Source organism: Monomorium pharaonis, chromosome 6, assembly GCF_013373865.1.
Source record: "Monomorium pharaonis isolate MP-MQ-018 chromosome 6, ASM1337386v2, whole genome shotgun sequence".
NCBI lineage: Eukaryota > Metazoa > Arthropoda > Insecta > Hymenoptera > Formicidae > Monomorium > Monomorium pharaonis.
Window position 1 is genome coordinate 8,442,622 of NC_050472.1, and position 19,781 is coordinate 8,462,402.

Genomic DNA, 19,781 nt, shown 5'->3' on the forward strand with positions numbered 1-19,781 from the left:
TTGCTTCATCATTTAAGATATTCTAGTTTAGTGTGAAAAAGCTTATTTTTAGAAAAACTTGTAAAAGAAGAGGTTTCTATATAAGAAACATAATATTTCTTTGTTATTTCTTTTATATATATATATATATATATATATATATATAAACTTAATTTACAAATAAAATGTTATATTTATTTGACGATCCGTATTGTAATTATTTTGTTATTTATTTATCTAATTAAAATACAACAATATTATAATTTAATATAATAAGGCTTTTAAAATTTACTTTTAACTTAATTTTACAGCAATTTTTAATTAAATTCGTTTTTTTGATTATCAAACATTTAACGTAACTAAATTAATTTTATAAACCTTTAATTTTAACATAATTTGGTTAATTATAACTAAAGTTAAAGGCTTAAAAAGATATCAACTTATCTAACTTAAGATAGTTTTAAAAAATATGTATTTTTTAACAAAATCTATTGAATTTAACATATATAAAAAATAATTTATAGATATCACAATAATTCTAGTTGAAATTATTTTAGCAATAAACAGACTTGTACTTTATAATGCAAAAATTGATAAAAATTTAATAATTTTTGAGAAACTGTATTAACAAACGTGGAAATTGTTTTTAATATATATAACATTAAAACTAATAAACATTTAGCTATTTAACTAATTTAAATGCTTATTCAAAATTTGATATTTATTAAATATGTACAGGTAGACGTTTAAATAAAACAAAAAAATATATGCAGCAGTTACTTAATTCTCCAAAAATAAGCAAAATAGATCAATTTTTTCGCAGTCTGGACTAGAATAAGAATAATCTTTGCGCTTCAAAAAAAATTTATAGGATGTGAAAATTAAAGTGCCCGTCTCGCGAGTTGCTAAATCTAAAATTTGGCTATATGCTCGGCCATTGTATCCATATTAATTAAACGCTAATTAATTGTACTGCCGCATTACGATCGACATGTTTTCAGCGAAGTTCGCCTGTCCGCGCCGCAATTCACGAATCGCCCTCGTATACTCGCGCCAAGCGCACGACAGCCGCGGTCGTCGCAATTAGCATCAGCCACCCCTCGCGAAAGTGCCGAACTTTCGCACGTCGTTAATAACTGCCGCGCAATCTGTAGTTCAATACAACGCGCGTTCCCGAGCCTTAATCGGAAACTTCTCGCCATTTTTCCCGGCCGCGCCACTCTCTCTCCTCGGGACAATTTATATTCTTTTATCCTTTAATACGACTCTCTTTTCCCCAAGGGGAAAGCACCCGCACCCCCGTGTCGTCGCCGTGTCGTAGACGGCCCGCTTTCAGTTCAACTTTTTCCATGTTCCAATTAGGAATATTTCCCATTGATTTAAGGTCCTACCGCCGAGGAGGCGGGCAAATATTAACGGCTTAACGCCACGATAAATTTACAGTCGATACGCCGCGGGGGTGCAACCTCCGTTCTAGAGACTGGAGAACTACCCCCGCCGTGGGAGGGAAGGAGGGGGGAGGGAAGGGGCAATGTAAGGATTGCGCATTTACGTGCGCCGACACATTTTACGAGTCGCAAAAACTCTCGTTAACATTAATCACTATGCTTATCCGAAATCGATATGTCGAGGCCGCGAGGGTGAGCGGCCCGCGCGCGTGTCACCCCGCCTGTTTACGAGTGTTTCTTTCGTTTCCACGACCCTCGCTGGGAAAAAAGAAAATCATCTCGGAGGGGGCTGCACATACATCTCCGCTGGGAAGCTGAGGTCCAGAGCGAGAGACTTGCGAGTAAGTTCCCCACCTTCGATATTCGTCTCCCCTTTTTACTTGAAGAGGGTATTGTTCACCACTTTCTTTTCTCTTTAAACAATTATATTACTACATTTTTCCATGCTTTTAAAACTATCTCGGAGAAATTAATATTTAGAAGAACAACTTTTTCTAATAACCTTTTCTCTATTAAATGTTTTACTGTTAGATTATGAGGATTCAAAAAATATCAAACTTCTGATTTTACGCAAATAAATAATGCGTTGCATTCATTAATTCTTACGCTAGAATATGAGAAAAGGTGCCTATTGTGGGCTTATTTAATTATGATTACTTTACTTTTATCATCTATTTAAAATCTTTAAAAATTTATGAACATGCATATTTTCAAGTTTCTAGAACAAATGTCTGTATTTCTTGGAAAAAAAGTGAAATGTAAGATAATTTAATTACTTTCAAAATTACAAGAAATTTTTTAAATAAGAAATTAAAATAGTTTTCTATATATATACGATTAGATTATAACGTTTTAATAAGATTTAATAACGCTTTTTTCGAAATTTTTATATCGAAATAATTGTTTGATAAATTAATTATAATTTTGCTAATCTAGAGTTTACGTTATGTATGTTATAAACAGAGTTGAATAGTAACTAGTTAAAAAGTAAGTTAATATATTTTTAATTTAATTTAATTAATTTTAAATAATTAAATTTTTAATTTTAACCAGTTATTTTTAAAACACAAATTTTAATTTACTAATTTTTTCCTTAGTTTAAGTTAAAAATTTATCTTGCAGAAAAACTATTTTTTACACATAAAACGTACAATTTCTTTATTATTTTGTATAAACTTAATTTACAAAATATTAAATATATTTAATGATCTACGTTTCATATTATAACTGTTTTAATAATTTTTAACTTTTGATATTAAATTTTAATTTAATTTGAGTTATTTTAATCTTAAATTTTCATTAAATTTGGGTTTTTGTTTATATAACTTTTAACGTAACTAAATAAAGTTTATACAAGAAACACGCTTTTATCACCACGATGATCACACAAAAGAAATTTGAAATTAAAATATTAAATAATAATATATTATACATACATAAATTGGATCAAATATGGTAAGATATGATATCAATTTCAAACAAAACACAGTCAGATTATAGACATTCATCATATGCTAAATAACAAAAAGATAACCAATCTAAAAATTTATAAACCAAAAACCTGTTAGAAATATTTTTTTTTCTTACCTAATTTTATCAGATGTTTTAAGCAAGATTTTCTGTTAACATTTTGCATATTTAGAGTTTTATTAAATTGTTTAAGATTTTTTAATGATCAATTGTGTAATGGCTTTATACATATTTTAAGAACGTGCTTATAAACCGAGTTATTCTACTAGTTCTACGTACTTATTTCAAGTAGTTATAGTCGGAATTAATCAGCCATAGTTTGAAGCATTGCGAAGAGATGGCGTTCGCAGTGACTTTTGTTGAACGTTACGGATCGAAAACACCGGCCGGCGGATCGAAAAACATTTCAGTCTTCGGTTTGCGCGGTTAAGATTTTGTTGTGTCACAATTTGACTGGCGATACTGATCGCGATTATGCTATTTTATGGGTAAATAATCAATAACGTTACGAAACAAACTCGTTGATAAGACAGATGCTTTTACGTTGAGAAACTGCCTCGCTCCATCCAAGTTTCGTATCAACATTGACAAGTCCTGGAATTTCGAAGAATCGACAGTAGCTATCTTGTTTTAACAAACATCTCGTTCAGTAGATATCGATTTAGATAGATACAGTAATAACGTATACTCCAAGAGAAAGATTCGTTATTACCGATTCGTGTAAAATAGTTCAGCGATCCAACTTATATACACAGAAAAAATATTTATTCTACTGCCAACAAAAGCGGTTACTCTTTTCCTTGTAATAAGTAAAGGTTATGTTCAATAAATTCAATAAAGAAAATTTTTTGATAATAGTCTTGAAATATACTAGTAACAAATTTTAGAAAAACTCATTATATATACTTGAAAAAGGAATTTATATTTTCTTGGAGAATATTATAAAATCGAATTAAAGAAAAGTTAAAGTAATAAGTAAATCGAATTTTTGTTTTAACTCAATATTTTTAATTAAATTACTAGGATTCAGAATATATTTGGAATAAATTTGTTAATTTTTTTGACGAACTTACGATGGATTTACTGATATATAAATTTATGAATTTATAATTATTTAAAATAAGTGATATTTATTTCAAGTATTTCAAGTATATTTTTCTGTGTGTACACAGAAGTTTATTTTAAGTAAATCTTACTTGTTTCAAGTAAAAATAATGAGCGTATTTTGAGACTATTTATCAAGGAGATATTCTTTGCAAAGATAATAACCGTTATTTAAAAGAGAAAAACTAAAAAATGAGAAACTGCCTTTCTTAACATAATAATTTTTTCAGTGGAAATGCTTCAGCGTAAAATTATAATATTGCAAAAATATTGCGACAGTATTGCTGCAATTTATGCAACATTGCAGGGTATGAATGGTAAAATGTTTTTAAAAATTTGCAATGCAATATTGTGATGATATTATAATGTTTTAATGTTTCTGTTAATATTTGAAATACCACTATATTTTGGTATATAAAAGTCAAGGAATGTCATATATTTCCGAATTAATTTATATACGGAATAAAAAAAATTACGTTTAATTGCCGCACGTAATGCTTCTGGACGAAACACACAAGTCATTTTTCACAATTTCTTGAAACGCTGTTGCAACAATTTGGTAAAATAATGTTGCAAAAAATGTTTACAAAAGTTTTGCAATATACAGTATATAATGTTGCACCGTTGCAGCAATATGCAAGTTTCTGCTGTTTGAAAAGAAAGACAATATTATGCATTTAAAAGTTATAATGCGCGATGTAATCAAAAGTTAATGTTTCATCGAATATATTGATTAGCTGCGGAATAGAAAAGTTCTTAAGTCTCCAGAAATGCTCTATCTTATAGCCAATCAATAACGTCTGACCAGCCTGTCGTACGATCTATGAAATATTAATTAAATATACTAGACCGGTCGATTACCTAGAAAGAGGAGCGTTAATTTTTTTTTTTTTTTTTGCGAACAAAGTTGAAAATAATTTACCTCTTCGTTTGCAAAAAGCAAACTTCTCCTAGGAGATTTCGTTCTAGGAAATCACTGCCTCCATTCAAATTTTTTGCGTCTTGTGTTGTTTCCCCTTTCTTCTACTTCCTGCCCTCCCCCCCTACATCGCGATGGCCGATTAATTGCGTACTAATGCTCTTCCTCCGGACGCGCTCGCGGACTACAGCAATCGCCGGGACTAAGTTGCAAATAATTTCGCCAGACACGGATACGTGGCTTCATATAGCGCAAGTTACGCGCGAGGTTGCGTTGTAACCGTGATTTAATCAGAATACGGAGGTACCAATTAACAGTATATCGCGGCCGTGCGCTAAAATTGCTTGCGAGGGATAACAAAAAGGGACCCGACGGACGGCCGCGTCATGCATATTAAGATGAAACCATTTTTTTCCTCTTTTTCTCCCCGTTATATTTATTATATCGTATTGTTCTCCGCACAGAGTGTTTGGTATCGCGCGTCACACCGAAGCCGAATTTTTGTTACTGCCAGAAAAACAATCGATATTTATAACGAGTTCCCAGACAGCACGCAATATTTATGAAAGATTTACAAAATATTCATAATAATTATTTGAGTGTTTTATGAATATATTTACCAAAAATTAAATTTCATAAATATTTTTGTAATCTTGTATTGAACAGATCATAAATATCATAAAAATATTTATAAAATAGTATTTAAAGAAAGTATTATTAAATCTTTATATTTTTTATTTACCATAATATAAAGTATTTAAGCTATATTTTAATAACATGTTATATAAAGATTTTATGACTTTTTCTGATTTTTTAATGATTTTTTGTCTTTTTTTAGGATTTTTTTCTTTAATGTATAAAATATGTATAAAATATTTATATAATATTGAAGAAATAAATAATAATGTAATAAATATTTATGAATATTTATCATAAATATTGTATGCTGTCGAGGAGGTTGTAAGAAATAAAGAATGCAAAATTTATTCCAATAGATTTTCTGTTTTCGTACGTGACGGATGAAGAAAGATCGATGGGGGAAGGAGATCGACGGATAAAGGAGATCGGATGCAGGGAAATTTATTTGGATATACGGATTTGATAACCTGGTCATCACCGGTGAGTGCAGATTCACATATTTTGCGCCTCTTACAAATTTCATTGACTTCATCTTCTTTATTGCGCAACGTTAATTTGATACACGATTGAGTGACCACACGACGTTCGCAATTTACATTTTTCCAAAATAGGAAAGATTAATCACTCCTAACTGAATTTGAGGTAAAAGAAGTTATCAGTTTTATGAACATTTTATTATCAATAATGATGGAATGTTACTTTAACGTTCTTTTTTAAATTTCGTTATTTGTAATTAAACAAACTTAATATGCAGTCGATTTTTTATAGTTAAGTAAATTTCATCGAATTAAAAAGCATACATGTATATTTCTTACGATGATTTTAACGAAGCTGAAAATGGGATGTGCGATAATCGAGGTAGGATGGGATAAATGAAGTGAACGCATTACGAGATATATAATATAATTCTACAATCATACCATAATACGTGTTCCATTTATTAAATTGGAGATATAATACACAAGCGATAGATAACACGTATGTATAATTTATACAGTATTTTATACAGATTGTCTCTACCTCGTCCATTAACAATTTACCTAGGTTTACTGTACACTGCGTGTGTTTGTCGCATACTCGATAGACGTTACAAGGATGCAAGGACTTAGGAAACTGCGCCTTTTAGGAAACGATCGCTCGGTTAGATTCACAGCACGCGAAGTAGCGAAGCGTTCTTTCTTTCCCTTTCTTTTACCTGCCCCCGGAAAATGTTCCTCGAACCCTCTTGCCCCTTCAGTATTCGGGGGCCTGCCCGCTGCCGAGTCTTTCTGAACACAGCGATTAACGCTTATCATGTTCTATGGTTTGCATTCCTGCCGCATGTTAGGATCAAAAAGGCAATCCGACTGTTTATACACGCAAGAATTTTTTTTAATTTGAGGAAAAATAAGTATAAGAACTTGAAATCCAAAATGTAAGTTTTCTAAATACATCAGTGTTAATTGTTGGAAAAAAAATTGGGAAAACCTGTGATTTTCAGGGAATTTATTTCTTATCTATGATTAAATTAATTTTTTCACAAGATTTTATTAATATTTGGGAAAATTCTTGGAATATTACTGTTAAATTTAAATTCTATCTCTTTTTTTCCGACAAAATTATTATTTGTATTTTTCATCGATAATCTAATTTTGAATTTTGAATACAATTCTTGACAGATCCGGGAAAAAGATTTTAAGAAATCTTTTTTACAATGTTCGAGTAAACACTATAATAAAAATTAAATTTTTACAAATGTTTGATCAAAATTAATCATTATATTTATTTGCGCAATGTAAAGACTAAAATATTATTATATTTATATAATTGTTTTTAAAGTCTTTACATTGCGCAAATGTAGAGATTAATTTAATTAAACATTTGTAAAAATTTATTTCTTATTATTCAGGGTGTTTACTCAAACTTTGTAAAAGAAATTTCTTCAAAAAATTTTCCAAGAATTGTATATAGAATTTTAGATTCGATAACATTTTCATAAAGTCTCGTATAAACCAAAGTCCAATATACAACTGTTAATATAACATTCTTATATCGAATAAAACTCAGGATAAAAATAATCATATTTAGCGCTAACCTGTGGCAAGAATACAGAAGGTTTGTTCTTTTTAGTTGCACTTTTACTTAATTTTCCTTTTTCCGTCTTCCCTCCTTCCCCTCCTCGAAAGTCCGAATATACACCCGTCTAATTTCAAATGCGGAAAATGTAAAAGGAAGTGCAGCTGAAAAAAACTGTCAGAGTTACGAGTTTAGACGCACGCCACGTGCGATTTATATATATTTGTGTGTATGTATATTATAGGTATTTTTTTCTTCTCCTATTCCTTCTGCACTGTATTTTAGTCTACAATAGACGATATCTACTTATTTCACTTACGCGCCTAGACCGAACGCCGTATTAAATACGTTAGATATCACATTCACGTTTATCGTATATCTACATAATATACAAAGTCCATTTTTGCGCGATCCGTCGACGCGCAAAATCCACGCGAAATTCACGTGTAACTTATCTCTCGGATATATCTTTCCTCCTTCTTACGACCGGGGACTTGATCGTAATTTACAAACAAACGGAAGCTTAAACAATTTAAAAAATCTCCATCTCTTACTGATAGTTTAAGCAAAATAAATAAATATCCGCACGTAAAGAATAAAATTGTGCAAAAATAAATGAACTAATATTCTAACAATTTTCAACTTTACAAACAATAGACCGTCTTTAGCTGCTTTATCATAGCGAATTAATATTCAATTCTGTGGAAAATAAACTAATTTTTTTCTGAAAAACACTTTCCCTAACAAAAGATTCACAAACGATTTTTATTTGTCGATATCAAGACCACTAATTCAATATAGTTAAATTGTCACTTTATGTTGAGTTATAAGGAAAAGTTATATAGAGGAAATTGCAAAAAGATTCATTAAAAAGATATTTTTCGCGTTTCTTAAATAAATAGTTTAATCAAGCGGCGAGGCTGGATGTTAAGTATCATTATCCCTTTCTAAAGCAACATGTCCGTAAATTCGTGATATATAAAAATGTTTCTCGATGAAATCGCGTGTTGGGCGTATAGCGAGTGATTTTTCCCGGGGCGTTTTGTACGAGTCCGGCACAGTTGCGCTATAATTATTTATTCAATCGAATAATCCGCGCCCTTTTACGGCGACGAGTGGACTAGTTTAGAACGACGCGCGGGATTGCCGGGCCCTTGGATTTATGGTTATCCATTATCACCATCTTGACGGAAGGGGGGCTGACGTTACGTCGCCGTGCGTTGTTTGCCATATTTGCCGTGCGTTGTTTGTCGGATGGATAACAAAGCCCCCGTCCGACGACTAATCTGCCATCGCATAAGCAGCTCGGCAAACTCTTCCTATCGATTCCTCCGGATGCTCTCGCAGCTACAGACTAAATATGCACACGCGATCGAGAGATTTTGAGGATGGTGACACGTCGCGTCCAGAAGGTGGTTAACGATATTTCGATGTCGCTATATTTTACTGTCAAACACGACGCGCGACACTGCGTAATTCGGGGCAACGGAATTGTCATGTGCGATATTCGCCAAGCCGATTTTAAATCGCCAAGACACGCCAGGCATTTATTGGCACGGTATACCGATTGCTTGACAGGTAAAACGAGGCTTAACTTTGTGAATTTTTTGCGGAAAAATGTAGAGTAATAGAAAAGTCGACTTTTTATTTCATTGTGAAGATCGTAGTTTTCTTTGACATTAAAATTTATTAAAGAGTAATATGAAATAGCATCGCTATATAAGTTTTCCTAAATTATATAATTTTTTTTTTAGAATTACGATAACTGCTGCTCGTACAGGATTCATGAAAAAGCAAAAGGATACAAGCTTTAAAAAAATGGAACATAGATTTAGTGCTTGACTGTTGTAAGATTTTTTTATGACGCTTAGTCTTTTGTCACAATTAAAAAGGGGTAAAAATTTATAGTGAAAAACTGCAGTTTTTAGTATCTAAAAAAAGTGTAAAATTACAAGTCGAGCGGGATCAAACTATTTTCAAGATATTGTGTAATTGCATTTTTGAAAATGAATTGGAATAGCGACGCCATTTGATAACACTGTTAATAAAATTTAAATATCAAATAAAAAAAATATGATCTTTATACAGTGGAATAAACACATCGCTTTTTTCACAATAAAATTCGCTAAGTTAAGATCTCGCCTAAGCTTAATTATAATAAAATAATTGTGCGCTATTTCACGATAATTTTGTTTGAAAAAATATAAATTTAAACAATAAATATCGACACTGAAATGTCCATTTGCTCGATCAATTTTTGTTGCGTAAAAGCATTTACTCCACGCTGGATTTATTTTTTCAAGCAAGTTATTTATCAAATATTTCTGTAGTCCCACAAAAGAAAGTGCATGGTAATAAAGCAGTACCTTGGCCGCGTGCGATTAATTAAAGTCCCTGGCTCGATAAGCGCCCATAATTTTCGATCGAGCAATTTGACTTCAACTTCGAGATCAGCGATGAAACGGTAGTCTTTATCGACGCTTCCGAATTATCATGGAGATCAGTTTGGCAACGGGACACGTAGTTTAGATTCCAATTCGTCGTCAGGGCCATTTTGTCGGATGGCAGGTTCATTGTGCACCGAAATTTGCAGTTAGCCTCTTCTCGCGAAAGTGTTTCGTCTACTTAATAATCGCGATATTATATTCATAAAAAAGAAAATAAATAATATTTCGCTTTATACATCGCAACGTTTAATTCGATTTAAATTATCGTCGTACTTACATAAAATTCTTTAATTTCTCGAGCACCAAACAAATCCGCCATCGACAAAATCAACGCTTCGCAATTCGCAATGTCTCAGAGCGAATCGGAGTGCCCATTAGAACCGGGCACCACGTCGAAATTAACGGCAATCACTGGTAAGGATTGGTTCGTTTCGAAAGTGAGGCGATCGTCTTTGACTGACGCGGAATCGTCGGAAATCGCTTCCGTCCCGTCGCGTTTGTTGCAAACGTTAGATGTCCCGCAAATCACGCACTCTCTCTTTCTCTCTCTCTCTCTCTCAGTTACTTTTTCATAATTTTAGAAAATCAAACGATCCCTAATACGAAAGACGAATAAAACTTGTTCAATTAAACTTTCGCGCCGGCAAAAGAATTCCAGTTAACCCGAAAGTAAGTAAGTCCCCTCTACATTTCCTCGTAGCTCAACGAGAATCGACTCCGCGAGCCTCGAAATTCCCCAATCCGCCCTCTATCAGAATTCCAAAACCGTCTCCTCGCACCTCTTCCGCGACACGCGGAGGAGACGCGCGACCTCCCGGACATCCCCCGTGCGTCAGTCGCGACGTCGCGTTTAAGGGTCCGGCTAAATCACGAAGAAAGACACGCGGGCGCACATACGCACACACACGTACATCTCTCTCTCTCTCTCTCTCTCTCTCTCTCTTTCTCTTCCTCCCGCACCGTTTCTCCCTTTCTCTCTCCGCCGCCGCCGCCGCCGTCGTACAGTCGTTCCGCGATCATTTCCGAGCCGACACGCGCGCTGTTCCCCGAACAAGCCGCGAGGAACCCTCCGGAACGCGCCGCCCCCGGGCCACGCCTTATCCTTCTCCTCCGCGTCCCTCTTTTCCCTTTTTTCGCGACCCCCCGCGTGTCCCCTGGCAACCCCCGCCGCCGTCCCCGACGGTGCCTCAATGCCTGTATTGCTGCTCGAGCTCCCTTCGCAGCCTCTTCGCGGCGGTCTCGCCGCCACCACCGCCACCTCCACCACCGCCACCTCCGCCACCGCCGCCGCCGCCACCGCCGCCGCCGCCGCCACCGCCACCACCGCCGCCGCTGCTGCTGCCGTCGGCCTCAGCATCGCTGCAACCGTCCTCACCCTCGGCGACGACGCCCTCGACCTCCTCCTGCCGCCGCTTCGCCGTCGCCATCTCCGCCGCGTGTTTCTTTCGCCACTTCGTCCGCCGATTCTGGAACCATACCTGGAAATCCGGAAGACGCACGTGTTAACAGATCCATGATTAAATCGCGATTTTAATTCTCCGATTCGGGCATTCGTTAAGTTCCAATCTCCAATTTCGCCGTTTGCCGGGAATTATAATTTAAAATGCCCGTTGAATATTCATGTTTTATATTAGTTGCCGGGCGATAAATGTGAAATAGGATAAAAGAAAAAGAATTGGTCAGATCGAAGTTTTTGAGGTTGTATAACGTAATACGGAAACTGTGCACGGGAAGAAACGGCCTAGAGCCGGTTGTTCTAACTTCTTGGTGAACTTACCTATTACATGTGTCTATTTTTATTTTCTTTAAATAAATAAAGATGGACACATAATTACCTGATAGGTAAGTTTATCAAGAAGTTGCAACAACTGGATCCTTAGAAACGTAAGCTAATAAATGCCAGTAGCTAGTTCGAATTTTTCTACACTGAGAAAAATGGTTTAATTATATATATCAACGTATATTGATTAATTATATCAACAGGACCTGTGTGATTGAGTGCGCTTTGATGAAACCAAGCAGAATTTTTTATTATCATAGGACTCGAGATTTTATAACTAAAACATCTGGTAGATTCTTTGATAATTCGTTTATTCCTACAAGATTTTCGATTTGTTCATTTTTAAACAGACGTACCGGTTGTATTTGCATGGAGAAAAATATTTATTCTACTGTCAAGAAAAGCGATTACTCAATTTATTTTTTTCCTCATAATAGGTAACGGTTATCTTTAATAAAGAATATTTTTTTTATAATAGTCTTAAAATGTATTTATCACAAATATTAGAAAAACTTATTATTATATATTTGAAAAAAGAATTTATACATTTAATATTCTTATTTGAAGTATTGAATTACTATTTTTAATAAATTTATTCCTTATGACAAACTTACGATTTGCAGATGTATAAACTTATGAATTATTTAAAATACGTGATACTTATTTAATTCAAATACACAAGTTTATTTTAAATAAATCTTGTTATTGAATATAAAAAATAATGAGTTTTAAATAAAAATAATATTCTTTGCAAAGACCGATTTACTTAAAGAAGAACAAAAAAAAATGAGAAACTGCTTTTCTTATCGTAAGGATAAATTTTTCTGTACTAAATTTCCAACTAGCTAATTATAAAATAGGATTGTTTATTCAGTGTGTCATTGCTAAAAGTTGGCTGTTGAAGGTAAAATACATTTACTGCCAGCTACATCTTTATTAATTAAAATTACAAGCGTAATTTTACACAGGAATAACTAAGAAAATGGCAGTTATTCTTCTCTATATTTTATACCCATAAAACCTGCGCATTTAAATCGTATTTATTTGTAGATTGTTTGTTGCACGTATATTTGGTTCTAGCGAATATTTTTACTACATTTTAATAGCTATAATAAATTGAGCTTCGGCAACAATTAATGTCACTTGTAATCTATTTATACATATTTTATCTGCTATAATTTACAGCCATGCGTACATTTTGATTAATCCTTTCTTTGTCTGTAAATGTTTCGTGCAACAAATTGCATCTAAGGTTTCCAAATCTTAGTCATTAGTTCGTCGAAATAATTGAATACTTTTTTTTTACTAATTTGACGATAACACTATAGGTTTTTGTAAAATGAATTGTTTCTCTTGTTTATGGAATTGAGTTATAAACGCCAAACGAATAGAAATGACGATGAATGGCCTTCTAAACCTTTACGGGTACGTTAACTCGACTTTCGAGGAACGAGCTAACGCTGAAAGTGGAAATCCTCATCGTGAGGCAACCCTTCGATGCGAGTCGACCGACGAATTATTGAAATAGCCGACTATCGACGTCTTTAGCATCGCCCACCCGCGGAGAGTCCATTCGACCTCTCTCGATTAATACGCCGGGCTCGACTCTAGCGGGCGTCTATAACATTTGAATTAACGGGCAAAGGTCCCGGAGAAAATTCATCGGCGGAGACTGGCCTCCCGCGGGGATCGGTGGGAGGGGGGTCGCGGAAAACGGCGCTAACTTAAGGTGGCCCTCTGCACCTATAAAGCTCGAGATACACAGTAGGAGTCTGTGTCCCCGCAACAATGTATTTAATTAACGTAACGGGTGTCAGGGGAGCACGGGGGAGCTTCACCGTAGCGCGATTGCACCCACAAACCACCCCCGATCCATGCCAGCGTGTGGCCCCCGCTAAACTCCTCCTCTTCCTCTTCGTCCTCGCCCTCCCTCCCCCGCGTTGCCGCCACCGCCGCCGCCGCTCTTCCGTATCCAACCCCAATCCGCAGGCTTGTTCAATGGCCGCCAAGTCGAGAGCTTAAATTAAAGATATAAGCGAGTCCCGGCGAGTGAGCGAGCGCGGGCGGGCGCGAAGCGGTAAACGAATTAAAAAGTAAACGGCCGGCCGTAAAAGTTAATGGTTGTTCGGATGAAAATTAAAATACTCGAGGAATTAAGATAACGGAGAGGCAGGCGAATGGACAATCTGCAGGGATTGACTGCAGGCAAATGCTGGATGTAAAAGAGCAGTTCGGCCCGGCAACGAAAGTCCAATTTGTATTTCACGTTGGTCTTTATAAAGAAGAAAAAGAGAGAGAGAGAAAAAGAGAGAGAGGAAGAAAAAGGGGTAGAAGAAAGTGAGATGCGCGAGGAAAAGATTAGGCGGTACGTTCAAGCTGTTGTTAAGTCGCTTAATTTTTAATTACAATAATGTTTAAAGAATCTCTTTTCTGATTTATGATAAATCTTCCTGAAAATCCTTTTTCTCTGAAATAAAAATATATAGGTACGAATATTTTTGCTGAATATTTCAATTAGAGAAGCGACAGATTTTCCTTAGAGGGACGCCAAGACCAATAAGGCACTGATTATTCGAGTATCGATAGTGACGTAATACTGCGTTATACTCGAGATATACCAACATCCCGCAGAAAAGTAGACGCTCGCGGATTTGCCTATGCGCGATGGTGATTTTGCAAGCGTGATAAACAAGCTCCTTCCGTCCGCGGAGGATTCGCAATTTCAGAGATATCGTTCAATGGATCGGAGAAACTGAGGACAATCAAAATTGATGCTAAGTTTACCGAACTCCCCCTCGGGATCGTGCGAGCCGACCTAGTTTCTCTCTATTAGTACCGACCCTGTTTACTTTGCTAAAACAAACTTTAAAGACGATAAAGCACTTAGTTAAGCCCTTAATAAATTCAAATGCGATGTCCTATTTTTCCGGAAACGCGGATGCTGCAGTTTGTGAGATAAAGACTTATCACGTTCTCCTTTTCGAAATAAGAACGTTATTTCTTTCGTTAATTGCCTAAATGCACGTTTCATCAAAATGACTCTTATCGGAATTGCCGTTTACAAAAAAATTCACAGCCAGTTTGTTGCTTTAATCAAAACTACACCCTACATATTTTATTTATCAGAAATGCAATATTTTCCGACGAAACGTTATATGATTTTAACGATAACGTAACATTTTTATTTTTAATAAATTGAATTAGTCATTGTATGACAAGGGAAAATATCTGTCGGTAATCTAACTTTGAGAAATGGGGGCCGGCAATTCGTAGTCTCAGTTCGATCTTTCTCGATAAAACGATGAAAAACCGATTTAGGGGTGTAACCGCAAAGCCTTCCCGATCGTCATTCTTTAAATCGTCGGCGGCTGATACAGTGCGAAAATGTAAATGCAAAGAAAGTCCTGGCCCGGATCCATCCATCTTGTTTTTGAACGCATTAGTCACGCGCACGTTGCGAGACGGGGGCGGGAAACTGGCGCGGTCGTCTCTCTCTCTCTCTCTCTTTCTCTCTCTCTCTCTTTCTCTCTTTTCCTTCTCCCTTGTTGCCGACGCTGCGCGTCGCCTCACAACTGTTCGATTTATTAAATCAGGATTATCTAAGCCCATTACTTTGTCCCGTCGAGAGCTAGATACAAAACCGCATTTGTAATTCGTGTAAAGCCTTTAGGGCGGGCGCGCAGCGAGCGGCACTGATTTCCGCGGTCGTCCACCTACCCCCTTCCCTTGCCCCTCGCCCGTAACAGATAATACCGATAGCATCTGATCTCGCCGTTGATATCGCCGCTGGGACAATTTATTATGCGAAAGATTACGGCCGTGTGACTCAGTTCTCGCCCCTCGAGGGGGAGGGCGGCCAAATTCGCGCGAGCAACTTCTCGCTCGAATCAAAACTGTGATAAGGCCATCGCGAATCTAATTATCTAGATAGATGCTGTGACTAGAACGCATAAACCTTTTTATGCTTAATCTTATTCGAATAAGCGATCTTGCACGATAAAGTAGTCGCTTTGAAAATGATTTTACTTTTTTTTAAATTGCTATTAAAATTTTAAAAGATTGTTTTTTATACAGGGTGTCCCGCATCAGGTATGCAATACTTCATGGGAAGATAGACGGGATCAAAGTAAACATAAAAGTCCTATAGCTCGAGCGGCTCAGCATTTCCCTCGGTGCGTTCTTATTCATACAATTTGAAAAATTAATATCTCGGCTATCATTGGAGATATCCAAAAACTATAGTGGACTTTTACGTTTACCTTGATCTTGTCTATCTTTCCATGAAGTATTGCATACCTAATGCGGGACACTGCATAATTCTCTTTATGACGACAATTTTTATTAAGTTACAATATAGAATTATCCGGGCCTTGGTTATTAATTACAAAAACGTTTTTCGCGAAAAACGCAATGATTATATTAAAATCGTATTCTTCTCAAGTGTTTGGTTTCAAAGAAACATTATTTTAATAGTTTCGATATATAAGTAATAGTAAAAAGACAGTAAGCCGATAGACAGATATCCGAAAGATAAAGCGGAAAGGGGAAAAAATATGCACAAGGAGACGGAACAGTCAGAAAAGAAGCAAGGAGTGTAAATTAACACAAAAAGTACAAGTGGAAATCGGAGAAGCGGGAAGAAAAGAGAAAGAGAGAAACGACTGACAAGGTGGGATATTCCGTTGGGAGTGAAATGAGAGAAACGCGCGAGTTAAGGGGTGGCGCAGAGATTACGAGAGAGAGAAAGAGAGAAGGAGAAGAACTGTGTATGCATAGGAACGGATTTCGATGTAAATGCGTGGATAGGAAAGGAAACTGCGGATTGTTCTTCTCTTTTCTCTCTCTCTCTCTCTTTCTTCCCAAGGCTTCTCTTGTCCAAAGCCGCGTATATTCCGAGATGCCATTGGTGTAGCTCTGATAGTCCTAATCAGTTTTTCCTTCTGCTTTTCGCAGGAAAGAGATAACAGGACTGCTGTGTCTTTCGCTGACGTTTATAAAACACACTTTGTATTAAATTTTTATTTGCATTAAAATACAAATAAATTTAAAGACTCACAAATATAAAAAATTATATAGCAATTCTATAAAGCAACATAAGATTATATATCAGACTATCATTATTAAAGATTACTATTGAGTACAAAAGTGAGTATAAAAAGATTAACATTTAAATATTTTTTTATATTTAGAAATAATTTAGCATATCTGTGTAAAGAAATTTACTTATTCATATTATGAACTAATAAAAAGATTAATAAAGTAGTAAATTATCATTGAATAGACTTTCGAAGACAAAAACAGCGTCGTTACTAAATGATAATTAGATGCCTTCTCGTTCGCGGGAAGCGGATCGCGCTAAATGGAGCACTTAGCGTTCTCGAAGATTCTCGATTGCGCTGATTGCCAAAAAGTCAATTAATCGGAAGCGCTGCCAGAAATACGGCGGAACCCTTTTCGTTCCGTGCGACTGAATTATGTCATGTATTAAGAGGACGGCGAGCGAAACGACGCATATAAGAGAAATATATATTTTTCCAATTAAACGCCAAAGGAAAGGGGGAAAGAGGGGTGTTTTCAACCTCTATTACATTCGGAATCCATTATTTTCAGTGACTTGGCACGCTTCTCTAGTTACTACCAACACGTACGACGCATATAGAATACTCGTTTTCAATACTTTTGCCAATAACCCAAGTGAATACATATTACACCAATCTTTTTTTACTTCTACTTGCATTTAGTCCTCTCAACAGCTTTCTATATTTTTCATGCATACATTTTTCGTGCTTGTTAAATTTAAAAAATTAACCAAAAGTATTTATTAGTTTTATGCATTTTTTTATTTATAAACTAAATTTTGTCTAACTTATTGTTGCTATATAATTTATTTTATATAAATATAAAGACAATCATACTTTCCTCTCCAAAAATAATATAAATATTAATTACATAAAATATTTCAGCTTTAAAACTTTTTTATAAATCGCTATTTTTGATAAACAATTTTTGTGAACTTTCATTAAATTTTAATGAAATTTTTGTTACAATATAAAATTTATTGTCTTTATTGTGCTATTCAGAATTTGCAAGAGAAACTTTTCTACAAATAGTAAATATTACAAGCGCTTTTATGCGCATTAAAAAAATAATATAGACAAGGAACGATATTGAAGAAATTGATATTCGCGTATCAGTTGAATTTTCCGTCACAGAGAACTCGTTCGTTGTTTTTAAATAACACGTACGATTAATCCGCGATCGATCCCATTGTCCGTTGTTGAAATGCGCGAGATCTACCACGGGCGTCGTCGTCGCGTCGACGAGGGAGCCTCGTAACTCCCGTAACTTTTTCCAAAATCCATATCCGCGTCTGGCGCGTAAAAAAGGTGCACCGGAGCTTAAAAATTTATCGGCGATCCGATGAAAGCGTATCCTTTGAATAATAAGCGATTCGAGCAATGATGCGGAAAACCTTCGAGTAAATGTCACACATGACTCCGCACGCATCATTAAGCATTGCCGCGGTCCCGGCGCGTTTAGCAGAATTTTATTCCTATAACTCCTTTCCTCTCCCGTCTTCCGTGCGCGCGGATTTCCGCGATGCATCTTCTGGGCTTTCGATTAATTACACACAGTGCTTACACACAAGGTATATTAATCTGTGAACGGCGGAAGTATTAACATGTTCAAGTGGATACAATTATCTATGGTCATATTATTGCGAAGAAATGCATATAACAAATGTATGGAAAGAATTACGTACACTGAAAAAAAGACTTGGTTATAATAATCCAGCCTTGAACAATTAATTTACCCTAAACCTTAGTGAAATATGTGGTTTTAACTAAATGTAAGGTAATTATAACAAAATAATATAATTACAATTATGATAATTATTATTAGTTTACTATATTTGTTTATAATAATCAAATATTTCAACAATATCATTACTAAATGCATTTTACAGGTTTACCAAGGATTCTCTTTCAGTGTACAGATATTATGAACGCGTTATGATTGTGGAATTTTTACAGATTTGATTGTCGAATTATTGAAAGAAACTGTGTTATAATCTCATTTTCAATGAAACACTTTTATCGAGATTTCGGCAAATTTCAATTTTACGACCGCAATTTTGTTCGAAACTGCATAACCGAATACATCGTAAGATAACGGAGAACGGTGGTTTTAATACCCGCTTTTTTGCGATCCGTTTATACCGTGACGGAAAAACTTGGGTTTTGCCTTTTGTCATGTTGATGCATGTGGTACGATGGTATAGCGAGAGACATATCCGTGTGATGCAAACAAAACTATTGAGCCTCGGACCGATGCCCTTTAACGCATTGACTGCCCGGGCTTCTTTTAGTATAAAATTTGCATTTACGCCATATGGCGTGACGCGACAGCCTATTTGTAACCCACCGACCGGGGTGGAGTAACGAGAGCTCCTAAATGCCATCAAACCGAGAGTGTTAACCGCCGCAGGCTCGATATTTGTGTCACATGTTACATTAACTTTGTCGTAAGGCAGGTCGATGATGGCGACCGCGCTTTTCTGTCGACTTGTCAAAAGTGCAGAGTGAATAATTAAGCGGACGATGATGACGGGATTAGTTACGTTTAACATAAGTAATCGTACCTGTCGGTCTAAGTGAAATTTTAATTTGTAAAGAGACTTTAAAAAGACACGTAAGACCTATATTTTGATTCACTTTTATTTTTATGGAAATCCACGTCAGACATTTTAAAATGAACGGAATAACATTTTGTATTGATCTTTATTTAAAGTTAATTAATGGAATAATAGTCTTATTTTAATATTGCATTTTTTAATATTAAATAAGAAATGTGTTTCCATCCAGAATAAATTTCAAAAACTTTTGCACGCATGATTTTTAACTTTCCTTATTTCTATATTGTCTGAACTTCATAGAGAT

The 19,781-nt window shown here is 35.4% G+C and overlaps 1 protein-coding gene and 1 long non-coding RNA gene across 2 annotated transcripts in view; one reads left to right on the forward strand and one right to left on the reverse strand.

The window, feature by feature from the left end:
* The first annotated feature begins 657 nt into the window (after window positions 1-657).
* LOC118646006 overlaps window positions 658-19,781 on the forward strand; it is a 64,592-nt gene continuing 45,468 nt past the window's right edge. Inside the window, exons 1-2 of the long non-coding RNA XR_004963637.1 lie at window positions 658-1,768; window positions 5,916-6,039. This is a non-coding gene — a long non-coding RNA (uncharacterized LOC118646006). The remainder of the gene's footprint in view (window positions 1,769-5,915; window positions 6,040-19,781) is intronic.
* The window catches only part of LOC105838436 (homeobox protein Nkx-6.1), a 54,528-nt gene continuing 41,209 nt past the window's right edge, over window positions 6,463-19,781 (reverse strand). The window contains exon 4 of the mRNA XM_036288187.1: window positions 6,463-11,539. Within this exon, the coding sequence (XP_036144080.1) occupies window positions 11,249-11,539 (291 nt within the window). The 3' untranslated portion in view covers window positions 6,463-11,248. The remainder of the gene's footprint in view (window positions 11,540-19,781) is intronic.